Below are 16181 nucleotides of genomic sequence, written 5' to 3'. Positions count from 1 at the left end.
AGGACTTAGAAGGGTAGGCCCTCCTACTCTCATTCAGGAGGGCTGCTGCCCAGCTGGAGTGAGCCAGCATTTTGGTTCCATGTGCACTTGGTTAGATCAAGGAGACCTAAATCTATCCATTTGCTTACTCAGACAATCCCTATCACTAGAGTATCTTCCAATCTCAAGGTCTTAAGATTTCTCGTGCTTGTATCTTTACATGCCAATAAACACAATAATCCTCAGGGACAGGGAATAAAGAGGAGGTTCACATTTTATTTGGTTTTAGATGTTGACATATGTTCTAATGGATTGGTTATCATTGACATGACAGGAGCATAATTTGGACAGATTGCAAAATGCTTTATAGCTTATCCTCTCAGAGTGATAAGATTACAAAGGAGATAGAGACCATTTCTCTGTAAAGAGCATGGTGCTTAAATCATTCAAATTCTCCCTTTCTGTCTACCATACATGCACACGTATGTACAGACATATATATGAATATATAAATACATATATATGCATATATGTATATATATATACATACATACATGTTTGGGGGTTTTGCTAGAAGAAGGCCTATGTATGAAACTAATAATTTGTTTCTGCTGCTAAAGTTCTACTAGTAAACTAACAAACAGGAATGAGTTGTTGCCAAATATGAAGGAGGGAAAAATCTAAAGACTAAATATGTGTGCACATAAGAGCCTTATCACCTACTCCATTGTTCTGCAACTTAGAACAAGAGCTGGTTATATACTGAAGCTCTGGTACAAGCATTTTTAACATACTTGCCAGTCATACAGCTTAATTTGAGTGTGGAGAGCTAAGAATGCATGAAAGGGCAGGCTGACAGTTAGTTGTTCTACTAACACTCAACAAAAGGAAGTCTGACTAGAAAGATTTGCATCCCTGAAAGAGTCCTGCTAGGCACTGTGACATCTCCAAACCTAATTTTCCATCTTGGAAGACACCTAGGAAGCATTCAGCAATCATCTAATAAATGAATGAACAGACGAATAAATCAATGAACAGATGAGTAACCGTCTAGGACCAAGCATGGGAACCTATCGCACTGTTGCAGGAATGTTCCTGGGCTAATGTTTTGAGTCCTGCAGATCAACATACAGCACCCCTGACCCCCATGACTGCCCATAGTCATGCACATACAATCATCACTCTGAGGTTGGCTCACCTGGAGGAAAAGATTTAGCCCTGAGACAGCCCCCCTTTTGGGGAGGGTGTCTGCCTGGAACATTCCACGAGTCTCATTTTCATAGCCCAGCAACAGTCATTTTGGAAATACTGAGAAGCAGTGAGAACAGCATGTTTATAAGATGGCATGCTTTCCTGTTCTGTGCAGTGTTTGAGTGCATCCTGTATAAAGCTCTGACATGCAGTATGGACTGGTTATTTCTGCTTCCTGTTTAAAGATACTTTTGCTTTTTGGAAAACAAATTCACTTCATCAAAGCTTAAAGGCTGGGACAATGACAGCAGCTCACACAACTCACACTGGGTTCTTTACAGAATAAGACCTGGCACACAGTTAATGTTAATAAATGCTTTCTGATAATGGTGTTATCCTATTCTAGTTAAAAAAATAATCAAACACAAGAATGCACTTACAAATATATACCCAGAGCTCTCTCTGCCCTTGGAGAAAACCTCTCAGGTGTATCCCAGACTGTGTGGAAAGACTGTTAAAGTTGCTCTTAGGCTGATGATTTCAGGCATCAAATGAGGTTAAAAATCGCTTGATTTGAACCACATACCTGAGGTGGGAATCGTGTCGGAGGGGTCCTTGTCAGGGCACCTGATTTCCATTCCATCTCTCACCTGCAATGGGATGCACAGAGAAATAGGATCTTGGAATGTAGGAAACTAGGTGAGAAGCAGAGCCTCTATTTGGAAAACACTAGTCAACATAGAATCCTAGGTATCCCTTAAGATCCTCCCTCTCCTTCAACGCTCCTATCCAAGCGTCCATGACGTCCTTTCCTAAATGCTCCCCATCCTGTCCCCTCTCCTATGCCCGGGCCTGTGTTACTTTTGCCTAAAATACTGCATCATCTGCAGCCTTCAGAGCCCATAAAGATGACATTCTCTCTCCCCCAACATTAATACAACTGTGCCAGCCACCCCACCCTCCCATCCAAATTCTCAGTGAAAGCAGGGATTTTTGTCTGTTTCGTGTACTGTATCCTTATAGCCCAGAATGGTGCATAGTGGATGCTCAATAAAAATTTGTTGGTTGAAAAAAAAAAAAAAACAACACATTTCTTCTGCCTTGACATCAGCATGAAGTCCATTTTCCTTAGCACATCCCAAGAGGACCCTGACATTCTAAACCATCAGCTCTTGACCCTGTTCTCATGCTCTGTGTCTGCCCAAGTTTATCTCCATTCTCTCTTTCCTTTCCCTCCCTCCATGTTCCCATACTCCCATCCACCTGGTCACCTTTAGTCATCCTTCAAGGCTGGGGTCATTTGTACTCTTTGGGAAGCCTTGTCAACTCTCTCTGGTTGGTTGCTTCCTCTGTATTTCCAGAATACCCATGGATTCTTTATAGGACTCACTACACTATGTTACAATTGCTGGTTGGTTCCACTGGCCTGAATTCCTTGGAACAAGCAATGTATTTTATTTGTGGTTTTATCCCTTAAGCCTGGTACTCCTCCATACACCTACCCATTTAGTCATTCAACAAATAGTGACAAGGCACCTGCTCTGAGCCCCTGTATTCTAGTGGTACAGAGAAGGTATTCTGTAAATGTACCCCAAGAGAATGTGTTGCTCCCTCTTATCAGAGGACAATAATAGCAACCCTCTTATAGAACTCAAGGCAGAACAGATACTAGTAGATGTGCTTCATACTTATGAACGTATTATAATTTAATGACAACTCTGAGATAGGGCTGTGACTATCATTTCACAGATTTAAAAACACCAAGGAACAAAGATGCTAAGTGCCTTGCCCAAGGACATAGAGCTAGTAAGTGGAAGAGTCTGAATTTGAACCCAGAGCCAGTACTCTCACTTCATGGTGCCATGGTGCCTCCCAAATGTATCCTCATTGCTGAGATATTAGAGAGTATGGGACATGTTGATAAGTCAACAATCTTTCACATTATATCTCTCAGGCTTTGTGGTGGGAACCCAGGCTGTCAGCTTTGCCTTTGCCACCTGGAGTAAATCTCACCCTCTTTTATACAACAGGCAGGCAGGGATGGCTCTAGTGCAAAATTTGTCTCAACTTGCATTGGTCGCCAGGCCTCTGAGAATGCGGACATAAGCCTTCAAGTGTTTCCTGGCTCCTCAGAGGAGTGCAGGGTGCCCTACCTAATCTTGACAGGAAATATCAGAGAAAGACTCATGAGATAAGCACCAAGTGAGGCATAAAGTGGGAGGCGGCCCCCAGAAGGTATGCACCAACTTTTGGTCTCCATGCTGAGTGGTTTCAGACTTTACCACATTTCTCTGTTTTTTCTTAACTTTCTCCTCAGATTTAGGGTTCAGATGAGTTTAAAAGGACCTGTCAGAGATTTGGGGAAGACCTGAGGATTCTTGTTTTACATCAGCATAGACAGGAAGCAGGCATGGCTGAGCACCCCAATAGGCCTCTGAAGCCTCAGGATGCTGGTGGCTGAGGTGGAGCTGTGAGGCAGACCTTCCTCAAGCACCCAGGGGGCAGCCACAGACTTGACCCTTTACCATCTCCAGCCTGCTCATGGGGTTCCAGAACTTAGAGAACCACGTGGAAGGTTCCAAAGACTCAGCAAGGGGTACCGCCCCTGGTTCATTTGCACATTTTCCAGTCACAGAAAACATCACCGTACCTCAATCTTTTCATGAGATTTTAGCAGCCTGGGCCTGTAGTTGCTGTTCTTGTAGGTGAACAGATAGGGATTCTCCTGCAAAAGAAGGTAATACATTGTAACCATGACCTAGAAATCCATATCATTCAATCATCTTTATCATCCATTAATGGCTTTGACCAGTTTGGAACTTTTATACCATCCTTGAAATGAGGAGAAAACCATTCTCTGGCTTTTCTTCTCTGCACTGCTCATTAGTTCTCTGAAGAAACTCATTTAATGCTTTGAAATTGCCCATTTGCCACAGTTGACCTCTCTTGCTACCTGAGCTTCATGCTACCAGGCAAAGTATACATATTTCCATAAAAAGAGAACTTAATTTTAGGCTTCCTGGCAGCCAAGGCAAAGAGGGAAATGGGTGAATTATATAGTTCTTACAGCCCAGTAACAAGACTTACCAATTCAGCAAGAAAGCCAAAAATTTAACTAGCATTAAATGTAAAGGAATTCTCCTATGTTCAGTTTGTCTTTTCTCATCATTTATTCAGTAACATTAATTTAATACCTACTATATATTAGGCACATTATTTAAGACACCCATCCTCACATTTGGGACCAGGTAAGCTACGGCTTTGGGCCCATGCCCTCTACAGGTGTAGAAGGGGCCTCAGTTCTGCTAATATGGCTCTCCTGACCCACAGGTGTAAACCTTAGGTGTGTCAAGTACGTAAAGCTGTGCCTAGACCAGAAGAGCCAAGCCAAGACTCTAATGGGGATAATGTCTTAGCCAGGGAAGACCCATGTCACAGCAAAGCCCACTCCTTCGTGACCTCATCTCTCTCCCCAACTCAGCAAGAGACACCCTCCCCTCCCCAGTTCTGGCCTACCTGAGAAGGACATTTCACCGGCCTTCTTTCTCTTGCACTGAATGGCTCACCTTTCTGTCCTGCTGGCTCCATCTGGAAAAGGAAGTGATTCTTAGAGAAGTCTTGCAGAGGTGGCCACATCCTGGGGTACCACTGAGAGAGGCTCATTCATCCAGCACTTCTCCGAGTGTGACCCTCGGCCAGCAGGCAGCAGACTCCCTTACCGAGCAGGAAGTCTGATGTGGGGCTTGAGCTCAGAACCCTGAGATCATGACCTGAGCTGAAGCCAAGAGTCGGTCACTTAACTGACCAAGCCACCCAGACACCCCTAAAGTTCCTTTTGTTACCTCTAAATAGTCATTATACACATGTGAGCACTTAAAGGATAAGGTGGCTTTGAGAGAAGATGGTTCGTTTTGCATCTGCTATTCCACCACTTGGGAAACTCCTGATTCCTGTCAGCCCTACTGCCCACAGGTACTAGGCTCTTGTGCACCTTTGTTCCTCACCTCTCTTCCAATGACTTGACAAAGGACACAAAAGGCAGGAGGCTACCAGATGGAGTGCCCTGTCTGGCTCAGCCATGGTCTTCGCCATCCTCCATGAGGATTTTAGATCCTTCAGCAGTATCTTATCCTAGCATCTGTGCCCCATAAACAAGAAGCGAGGAGAGACCTTTACCCTTCTTGGGATTAGCTCCTCACCCAAATGGACAAAGTCAGATAAGAGAGTGTAATTAACTTAACCTTTTGGAAAAGGAGTGGCAACCCTTTAGCTCAAAGGCTGGAGGAGGAACTGGGGTTCCCACTTTCTTTCAGTTTTATTCTGAAGGTAGATACTCCTAGAAATGGGAGGTCCTACCCAGAATGTTCAAGGCTGCTCTCTGCAAGGGGGGGGGGGGGGGGGGAGGGAGGGTCCAGTGGACCTGTTGCCTTCTCTCCTCCAATCTTTCAATAATCTAATCAATAAGAGAGTCTGGAAAGAAAGTTTGGGAGAGTCAGGTTTTACTAATTCTGGTGGAATGGACATAGCGGAGTCTGTATTTTAAGCATCTTAACGACAGGAAGTTCATAGGCCTGAATTGACGCTTTCCTTTAAGAGAATTTCCCCAACTGTCTCTTTATGAGTCTCCTACTTCCTTCCCACTCGGACTCTCTGCCGTTCTCTGTGCTCAGAGAGCATGCAGAAAGATGTGGCCAGTGCAGACGTCCCCTCCACTGTCCTGCCTCCCACCACTCTGTGCTGCAGGGCACGTAGGCTCTGAGGATGGTGGGCACTGGCCCCCGTGCTCTTGAGAGCTCCACCTGTCAGCCCCGGAATCACCCACATTTCCCCACAGCCTCCCCACCACACTGGAGTTAACTGGAACGTGGGAGGGATGACCTTAGACATTGTCTCCCAGGAGAATTGCCACTCAGCTGAGCAGTTCCTGAGGGTTCTCAGCTAGCCCCGCCCCACCCCGCCCCCGCTCCAACACTTGGCAGGGGGCTCCGGATGCAGCAGGGTGGGGTGGAGGGGGGTCTGTGATGGCCACAAGGATCTGGAAATGGAGTTCCCCAAGGGCAGGTCTCTTCAGAACTAGCATTGCATAAGGATAATCAGAAATTATTGAGGAGGCAGTAGCGGTGGCAGAAGGGGCCAAGGGAATGAGTGATGTCTCCAACACAAAATCATCCAGCTTTGTGCCAGAAGCTCAGCCTCAGTCTGGGGGTATGCTGTGCTGGGGCGATTCCAGGGGTGTTTCAGAAGCAGGGCTGCTCACCCCGGCTCTTGCAGGTGTGTTGCCGGCCCTCAGAGCTTACTTGTACCCTGGAGCTTGGCTGGGGAGAGCAGATGCTGGATGCCGGTGCAAGCCTACACAGCACCCCCCTCCCTCCAAAGTGTCTTGAGGCATGGTAGGGGAGGGGAGCAGCAGAACTGGAGGCCCCGTGGTCACAGAGATCGTGTTGGCCTTTCTGTGCTCCCCATGGAGGAGAGTGGCCTTCTGAGTCAGTGAACCTGGCCTTGGATGGACATACCTCGCTTTCATCTCTGTGGTCTCAATGAAACCCGACACAGCAGAGACCGAAGGAGGTCGAGGCAGACACTCCTGCCCGCCTCATGCTCCTGAGCAGACACAGGGGCGAACCCAAGGGTGAAGCACTCATGTACTTTGGCCCAGCCCTCTGAGGTTGGCTGAGGGTCACCACGCCCCTTTGGCAAGTGGAGAAAATGGAGGCCTGAAAGACCACATGACTCACCTCAGAAACAACCAAAAACACAGCTGGAACCAGAGCTCAGGATTTCTGGCTCTTTACCCAGGCTGCTTTGGCTGGACCTGTTACAGTCCTAATTTCTTACGGATTAATCCTTGCCTGCAGGAGCTGCCCACGCACTCTAGCTGCGGCACTCACTTTGGGAGTCAAGGACCATCTGCATTGCGCCCCTGAGGGAGCCAGGGGCAGACACAGCTGGGGCAGCTCCCGCATCTCCGCTGGCCTGGCTGCAGGGACCTCGAGAGCTCTCACTCGGAAATGACTGGATGTTGGTTGGACAGGTCTGGAGGTGGTGGGGGTACCTGCGCACCCAGGAAAGCTGCCTGCCCCTCCTGAGCCCTCATGACAGCTAGCATGTCCTAGTCCTCTGGCTTTGAGTGTGAAACCTTCTGTTCCCATCTGTGCGCCTGCCCAGGCTCATCCTCGTCCTCACCCTCAAGTGGGTCATGGGGCACTGTGGTTCCATGTGCCTGTGTGAATGTGCAGGACGGCCCTCGGGTTCAGTCAGGGCAGTTCATTATCACTGCTGCCATGGCCACCAATGACAACAGCAAGATGAAGGTGTAATGGGGGGCGGTGGAGAGAGGTGCGGTGAGGAGAGAGGAATAGAGAGGAGGGAGAGGGGCCTTTTCTCTAGATCTGCTCTCTCTCTCTCTATCTGGCCTTCGAGGTGCTTTGTACATTCTCAGGGACCTGAGAATCTCCATGCTTCCTCTCTTAGCAGACCACCCTCATACTTAGCCTCTTGCTAATGCATTGACTCCTTCTTTTCTCCATGCCCTTTGCTCACAAAAGTCCTCTTGCCTGGGAATGTCCACCCTGACCTCCTCTGACACATCCTACCAAGCCCACCGGAATCCCATCCCCATGGGGCTTTCCTGATCTCTGGCCCACATCATTTTTGGGCACGTGGTCTAGCACATCACCGCTGGCTGAGTTCAAGTTTACTCTTGTTCTTCTGGGTTGCCTGACCCAGCCACAGCCTAGGTTCAGCAAGGGCAGAGGCCATCTGACATGTCTTTTGTTATCTTTCTCAGACCCAGCATAGGGTGGGGCATGTTGTAGGTGCCTTTCTGTTGCTCGGGAGAGAGTTGTCATAGGAGGAGGAGGAGAGAGGTTTGGCTGAGCTGGAGTCAGCCCTTCTCCCCTGGAGAGAGAATGGAGGGAGGGCAGTGCCTGCAGGAAGGGTCACATTCCTTTTTCCTGCCCATCCCAGAAGCAGACTGGTTTTCTGGGGAAATATCTCACCCAAGGGTCAGGCCCACTAAAGAGTCCTTATGCAAAGAAATCAAAAAGGAAATCGATATCTCCTCTAAGGGATGGTGTGAACTCACTGCTATGGGCCATCTGGGGACCCTGTCTGCTCTCCTTGCTCCTGGCTAATGTGTGCTGAATGGCACCTGCCCATGGTTCTTAGCACAGCACATCAACTGAGAAGGTGGAAGAAAATTTTCAAACCAAAGAGGAAGAAAACCAACTCTCTATCACTGGAATTCTAAAATAGGGCAACTTTGATGGCAAAATCAGGTCTCTGTCCAGTGCCCCGGAAATTTTCAGTTTTGGCGTTATATCCCACCCTCTGACTGACCCCAGCTGGCCCTAGGGGACTTTCATAGTCTGGGGAAAGCCTGTCACAGATACAGCTTTGGGTCAGGGGTTATGATCAGGGGTTTGTAGAAGGGATGCTGAGGCTCTACATTCACACAGCTTATGAGGGAGTGGAATTAGGCCTTGAACCCAGGTCTTCATCATTCAAAGTCCATGCTTATTATGGGCAACACCCTGGGGCCTTTGAGCCACAAGGTGGTGGAACTGCTATGTGAACCGGATCCCCAGTGCCCCACTCCAAGTGAAGTCACCTGCATAGACTCAGAGGAGCCACCCCTGCCTCTGGAAAGAGCCGGACTGCAGTGGCCCAGCCCTGGGATGAGAAGGTAAAAAACCTCAGGAGGTCAGAGCTGGGTTTCAGTATGAGAAGGGTCCTTGGTGGCCCCCAATCATCGTCTTGGGGTCCTGCAGGCACCCTGCAGCCCCTTCATCAGAGTAGTGGCACAGTTGGTATGGCGGTGGAGGTCTCTTGCTGTGTGTCAAACCCCCAGCTGGCACAGTGGCCCCCTGGGACCCCCAGCCACTCACCATGCTGTTCCAGAGATTCAAGGCGAGTGTACTGGGATCATGAAGTGGTTGCTCCTGAAAGAGAATCAAATAAGAATGCCTGTGCGCCTCTAAGGATGGGGTGACCTGATGTGCACTTTGAAGCTGTCCCTGGCAGAGACGGGGTGGCCCTGACTCATCCAGACTCTTTCTCAGCCCCATCCTCACCAACAATGGTAGGCACTTATAAGACCCTGTCTGGGGTCAGGGCTCAGAGGTGAGGGAGGGCCTGCAGAGGCAGGTCAGATGCCTGGCTGCTCTTTGTGATTGTGAAGCTGTACATATTGAACCAAACAGCAGAAGGGGGAGGTGCCAGGGAAGTTAATTGTGTGTGGTCTCAATGAGTGCGGGGAAGATGGGAACTAATATTCCTCCTCCTTTTAAACCACTATCGGAGCATCACTGAGGTCCTAGAGGGGACACAATGACTCCAACTGGCAGGATCCAGAAGCTTGGAGGGAAGGAATGTCACAGACACATGGTGCTAAAGCCTCAGAGAGAACTTGTGGAGCATGTGTGAACCCACCATAATGCTCATGGTCCAGGCAGCCCCAGTGGGGCAAGAGGTACTTGCCCAGTGACCTGGGGAATGGGGCAACTCCAAGTACCCTCCGTCCCAGGGATGGATGTAGAGTGTGCAGAGGGAAGAACATGGTGTGCTGCCCAAGAGATTCTATCCTGAATAGTCACAATAGCTGGGAGGGACTAAGGGCTTCCCAAGAACCAGTATTGCTCTGAGTTCCATATACGCATTTAATCCTATAATCCTGATAATCGCCCTAGAGGGAGAGAATATTAGCAACAGCCCTGGTTTTACAGATGAAGAGCCAAGGCACAGAGAGTGCAAACAACTTGCCCAAGGTCACACAGCTGGCCCTGGTTCCAGAGCCGGGACCTACCTGGCTCGAGTCCATGCCCTACCTTTGGGCTGCTCTGCCTCTAAGAACCTGCCTCATGGGGCTACCCAAGCTCCATGTGGAAATTGTCAAGAAGGTATAAGAGGATACCACAGCACTTCTCCCCCAGCACTGCATATGCTAGGCCTGGGGAAGCCCAGCCCGGCCGGGGCTTCTGTGGAGGTGAGGGTGGGAGGGGGAGCTTGGTCTAGGCTTTTCATGGCAACTCTCACTCACCAAAGGTAGGGTCTCATAGAAGAAAGGCTGGAAAACCACCACGAAGGACTCCTGCTCGTTGTACTTGCTGGAGGCCAGGAGATGGTTCCAGCTTTCCTGAGGAAGGGAGTATGGGTGTGTATCCAGAGCACCAGCAAGCCCCAGCCTGCCCCATTCTCTGACCAGGGAGTTCTGAGTGGCCCTGAGGTCAGAATCACTCATCTGTGCTGTTCTGAATTAGACACTATTCAGAAGCTCCCCCTTATCTCACACTTCTGCACCCTTTGATGAACTAAATCAGCTTTTCATTTTCCTCTGAAGCCTCGGCATCAGGTAATAGTAAAGATGGACCTGAAATATATTCTCTGGGAGCTCAAGAAATACATGCCAGGCCAGCACACACTAGGGCTCCCATGCTCTTCTCAAGGGCTAGGTTCCGTAGAGGAGGTGCTATTAACCACCCCAAAAATATCATTTCCAAAGTGAGAAGAGCCATTTACAGCTTCATATAGGACTTCCTTCTTAAATAAAAATAATCATGGTAACACATGTCAGGAGGAACTTGTGCTTTGAGTTGTTTGTGGACAGGGTGGACAGGATGAGGGTGTCACTGAGCCATCCACACTCCCTTGGCTCCCTTTCTCTAAACTGGAATGGCTCATCTTCTAGAATCTTGACTTTCCCAGGGGCTGTGGCCTGGGGAGCAAGCCCAGCCTGGGCAAAACCAACTCGCCAGCTATGGATACAAGTTACAGGTGGTGATGACAACCAAAAGCATTTCAGAATGAATCTGCAAAGTTCTTGACTTTGACTTTAGGTGCCACCACTGTTCCCCACCCGCACACCAATGTTTAGTCCCCACTTTACACAAGGGAATATCAAAGCATCGCTGGGAAATGAAGAGAGGCTCTCTTTGTTCCCTGACTCAGTCCTGAATTCAGTGGAAGAAGTCTGACATTAAGAAGCCTGCTCCCTCCTTGTTCCCACCATCCGTGTTCTCCTCCCGGACCACCCGCCCCTGTGGGCCAACAGCCAGTCTTACAGAGTGGGCTCACCTGATAGGACCACTGGGCCACCACTTTGGAAAGCTTCGAGGTCTCCCCTGAGTACCTGCAGAGCTCTGCCATGGGGCTGCCAGTTAAAGCAAACCAGAAATGAGAGCATGGGTGCAGTGTCTGTCATTTAGGCTGCCCATGGGGGAAGAAAGGAGCTGGGGGCGGGGGGGGACCCTGGGAGTTGCTTAAGGAGAGTAGAAGGAGAAGTTGGAAATCTTACGAGGTTCCAGAGAAGGAAGGAGGCACACGCTGGGGAGAATAAAGGGTAGGGTAGCCCTCATAGGATCGATGCACGGGAAGTGCCCCCTACTGTGCCTGACACATGGCAGTCAATGAACAAATGCTGGTTTCATTTCACTTCCTTTTTTACCTGAGCTGAGTCCCTTGGTCCCATTGAGAGACCACCAGAGTCTCAGAGAGATCCACCAGGTTCACAAATGCGTTGGGGACCTAGGAGGATATAAGAGAAAAGATGAGCATTTGCAAGGTCATCATTGCTTCCCCAAGAGCTTCTCTGGAACCCTGGGTTTGAGCCTTTTTGGTGTCTGGTTGAACACAGTTTGGACCTCTCCTTGGGAGGTGTTTGGCTGGAGTCTGTCCAAAGCTGCCAACATAGCCAGCACGGTCAGCTCTGTCGTTCAAAAAGGTGTCATTCACCATCCATCTGTCATGGTGGCAGGGCATCTCCCCACCACAGCATCAATAGGGAAGCAATATCTTGGTGGCAGTGGGACTGAGAGAAAAGCTGCCTCCCCAGGGAGTAGAGAGTGGGGGTGAGAGCTCCCCTGGATTCTCAGGACTGCAGTGCTCATCAAGGTCCCATTAGAAAAGGAAGGCCCTTGGACTGTAGGGGCCTCAGGAAAGGGGCAGGTCTCTGACACCCCAGGGAGGGACTGTGTCTCTCCCTTCTTCCTCCCTAGAAGTCTCGCTCAGAAATATTCTTGGATTATGAAGAGCTCTACACCTGACCCCTGGCCCACGTTTTCCTTAAAAGGTGAGAAGACAGGCTCCTTCATACCCTTTGCCTTTCCCTTGGGTCTTGGGCTCCCTCCCGAGTCCATTTTTCCATCTGCCTGTAGGCCATTGGAGAGTAAACTGGAAGCTGCCCCATCAACCCTTGAAAGGGCAGCTTCTTCCTGGCTGCCCAAGGTGTCTGCGTTGAAGGGCAGCTCTGGGCCTATGGGCCCTGGGCCCTGGGGAGTCTCACCTCCTGATGCAGGTAGTCCAGCACCCCCGCTAGCATGTCCAGGCCTCCTGCCGCGTGCCTCTGCTGGGAGAGGAGAAATGTGCTGAGTGCAGGTGGACAGGGGTACGTGGGGCCCAGGATATACAGGCTCCTGCCAGCCTGGCCCTCTCCTCTCTCTCCTCCAGCTGAGTCCTTAAATCCAAGAGTAACTGGGTTCCCCTTTGGGACCAGATTTTCCTCAGATAAAAGTGATTCCATTAGCCTTTGGGAATAAGTCTGATCCCAGATTTTTGTCCACTCTGTCCCCGACCCATCACTCACCAGGAAAAAAAAGACTCCCCCAAATGGCAGTTCCGTGTCAGGAAAGGGCAAACCAAGGTCAGGGCCATTCTAAAGCTCACCAGGAGGGAGGGAAGACCCAACTACTCTGGATTTAAGGATTTAAGGACACAGATGGGTTTCAAAACTTCTGCATGGCACCCTTTTATCAGACCTTCCCCTGCCACATGGGTCACCAGGGAGAGAAGGGTTCAGGGAAAGAATCTGAGCCAGCTTCTGTTACAGGGTATTTAAAGACAACTCCTACCCCACCCAATTATTTGTTGGTAATGAAAATAAACAAAGGAGAGGATCGCAAAAATCACCCTGGTTTACCTTCTCAGGGTAAAAAACAAAACAAAAAAACAAAACAAAACAAAAAAACAAAAACCCCTAATAATGAATTTTACAACGAGACAAACTCCTAAGCAGCCTGCAAACCAGCTGTCCCCTGAGGCAACTTGGCTCCGACAGGAAGACATGGGAGACTGAGTTGAGTTGCCAGTCTGTTCTGTCTCCCAGGGGGACACGGGCAGGGACTCGGGAGACAGCTGTCAATCACTCAGGCTGAAACAGCCACAAAGGGCAGCTCCCAAACCCGCAAAGGTGTCCTCTCAAGGCCACTCCAGCCTGCTTCATTGCCATAGCCAGCGATAAAGTCTTTTGTCTGTTTCCTGCAGCCTAAGCATGACATTCAGTATCACACTGTCCCTTCACAAGAGTCTCTGCCTAGAAAGGTCCTTGCTGCCCATCGTCCCCAGGAAACCCTGGGGATACCTGTGTGGTTTGACCCCAATGGCAAGCCCTGCTTTAGAAACTCCTTAGGTAGTGGTAAATGGGTATTTGAGCTTTGACTTTTAATGTTTTCGGGATTTTATTTATTTATTTATTTATTTATTTATTTATTTATTTATTGATAGTCACAGAGAGAGAGAGAGGCAGAGACACAGGCAGAGGGAGAAGCAGGCTCCATGCACCGGGAGCCAGACGTGGGACTCGATCCCGGGTCTCCAGGATCACGCCCTGGGCCAAAGGCAGGCGCTAAACCGCTGCGCCACCCAGGGATCCCAATGTTTTCTTTTTTAAGGCAAAAGCATTTGTTCATTGTCCAACTAAAAATAAAAGTGAATAGTGCATAATGCGTACATGCACACAGAAATGCGTCATGTAGGCAAGAATGCTTAAAGGCACATATACATGAAAGGACACAAGAATCCACATAGGAATGCTTGAATACAAGTAATGTGTATTTATCTTTAAGGAATCATGAATAAGTATAAGCATCAATGAATGCATTCAAACATTTGAAAAAACAAATGCTGGTGTAAACAAACTCCTTAAAATACAAGAGCACATGCCTGCATGTAAGAAGAGAGGATGGATTTATGCGTGAGTAGAAAACTGATGGATGGGTGAGTAGATATGCAGAGGGATGAAGCAATGCCTAGATGCTTGTTTGAGCACTTCAATGTCCGGATGCATAAATTCATGAATAAATGTTGGTGTGTATAGTGACCAGAGCAGAGAATAAACAGGGCGTATAAATTTCACTTGGTGCTGGAGAAAACAAGGAGTAAAGTAGGGAAATAAGGCTTCAAGGTCTATATGCTACAAACCCAGGAGATCTGCAGGAATATTGTTCCATGAAAGCTGGTCAGGGAACGTGGGCCTCCATCAGCATTCTCCCAGGACCCAACATCAGTAATGGAAGCGGGCAGATGATGGTAGGCTAGGAGTCCATGGGAACATGGGGCATTTGGGGGAAGGCAAGAGTTTATGTTGTGGGAGAGGGGCACAGGAAAGAGGACGGCACCTCCAGAAACCACCCAAGCCTGTGCCACGGCCTGGTGGCTGCCCTGGGTGGTGGCTGAATGCACAGGGGCAGTTAATTGGTCTGCCACAAGTGGCTTATGCACCTAAGGCTTCAGGTTCTTGAAGAAGGGTCTGGTGTGCCATTTATGTGCCACCATAACCTGGGTATCTAAGCCCCCCTTTATACTTTCAACTAATTCTAACTGGGACTTATCTCCAAGAAAGACTTAAGTCGTAGATAGTCACCTACATAAATAAAAAGCACAGCCACACATTTCATGCCCTGTTCCCAGGAATGCCAAAGGGCCTGGAAGTTACAGTCTACCTACAAAAACACTAGCTTCCCCTTATCACTAGAGGCCATTGGCCAACAGGTGACAAGAGCACACATATCCTGCTTTATTTCCCAAATTCAGCGCTTAGATACAATCAGGGTCATAAGAGGCAAAGGAGTTTTAACTAGGAAGCTGATTTTCCTTATCACAGAATGATCATTGACTCAGCCTTTCTATACCTCAATTTCCTTTTCCTGGTATGAAGGATGGTATGTTAAAAAGACTCTTCCTGTGTCTGGCTCCTTGAGCCTTTAGATATGGACACCTATTTATTCATCTGTTGTTCAAGTTCTGAAATAGCTACCACCAGGCCCAGCCAGACAGGTTGTAGACCAGGCAGGCTTAGGGTCACTCCTACTGCCCCCACCCCTGCACCTGCAACCCTCTGTCTCCCGGCTTGTGGTTTACCTGTTGGGCAGAGGAACAGAGGTGACCCTGGCTTGAGTTCTTGAAAAACACAGTGATGAGCTTCCAGTCATTTTGAAAATCAAGTTGCTGAAAAAAAAAGGGGCAAGAGCATAAAAAGAGGATGGTGAGAACTGGCATCAAAAGAAAATTTTCAAGTCGTTCAATTTCATGACCCATACCCATTGAACTGTATTTATGATTTTCTTTTCAAAAGAATAAGTAACACAGTAGGAGTCCAAAGTTGTAGAATTGACCAAGAAGGCAATTTGGCAAAATGAATCAACAATTATTTTTTAAGGGCACACCCCTTGATCTAATAATTCCGTTTCCTAACATATATTTTAAGGAAATGAGGATACATGAAAGTTTTAGTTGCAGTGATGAAGCCTTGTTTATAGGCATGAAAAATTGGAAACAACATAAATGTCCAAAATAGGGGACTGCTGTGTAGATTGTGGAATACTCATAAGATGTAGCTGTTAAAATGATGCTGGAAAATGTAATTATTGTCATGGGACATATTACATTGAGAAAAGCAGGTTATAAAAAGTATCCACGTCTAGTAACATGCCTGTTTAATAAAACATACACAGATATATATGTTTAGAAAAAATATGGAAGGAAACATGCACCAAGTTGTTAACAGTAATTATCTCTGGGTATAAGGTTGAAGGATGGTTTTAATATTCCTTCTGTTTACCTGTGTTTTCTGATTTTTTCCTCTAATGACCATGTATTAATTTCAGAACAAAAAATAAACTTTCATTTTGTCTCTTAAGAGGCAACATGCTGCACTCGAGGATACTTGGACTATGGCTCGGGCACTTTAGATTTTAGCTCTAAGTAGCTGGGTGGACTTGGGCAGGTCCCATGACTTCTGG

At 48.1% G+C, this 16181-nt stretch overlaps 1 protein-coding gene across 6 annotated transcripts in view; it reads right to left on the bottom strand.

The window, feature by feature from the left end:
• Nucleotides 1-16181, bottom strand: part of PLB1 (phospholipase B1) — a 137472-nt gene that overhangs the window by 73341 nt on the left and 47950 nt on the right. For 5 of the 6 annotated variants that reach the window (XR_003139840.3, XM_049095933.1, XM_049095932.1 and 2 more), the window contains 9 exons: nucleotides 15301-15387; nucleotides 12449-12511; nucleotides 11612-11691; nucleotides 11242-11317; nucleotides 10208-10303; nucleotides 9057-9110; nucleotides 4687-4758; nucleotides 3821-3895; nucleotides 1757-1820 (listed from right to left, as the gene is read on the bottom strand). Coding sequence is in view for 5 of the 6 variants with exons in the window: in XM_049095933.1 (XP_048951890.1) it covers nucleotides 1757-1820; nucleotides 3821-3895; nucleotides 4687-4758; nucleotides 9057-9110; nucleotides 10208-10303; nucleotides 11242-11317; nucleotides 11612-11691; nucleotides 12449-12511; nucleotides 15301-15387 (667 nt within the window). In the remaining variant the exon portion in view is untranslated. The remainder of the gene's footprint in view (nucleotides 1-1756; nucleotides 1821-3820; nucleotides 3896-4686; nucleotides 4759-9056; nucleotides 9111-10207; nucleotides 10304-11241; nucleotides 11318-11611; nucleotides 11692-12448; nucleotides 12512-15300; nucleotides 15388-16181) is intronic. The other variant, XM_035700997.2, reaches the window with a different exon arrangement.

The sequence above is a fragment of the Canis lupus genome, chromosome 17, assembly GCF_003254725.2.
Source record: "Canis lupus dingo isolate Sandy chromosome 17, ASM325472v2, whole genome shotgun sequence".
NCBI lineage: Eukaryota > Metazoa > Chordata > Mammalia > Carnivora > Canidae > Canis > Canis lupus.
Note: the sequence above shows the minus strand (reverse complement) of the source record. Positions and strands in the feature narration are given on the sequence as shown.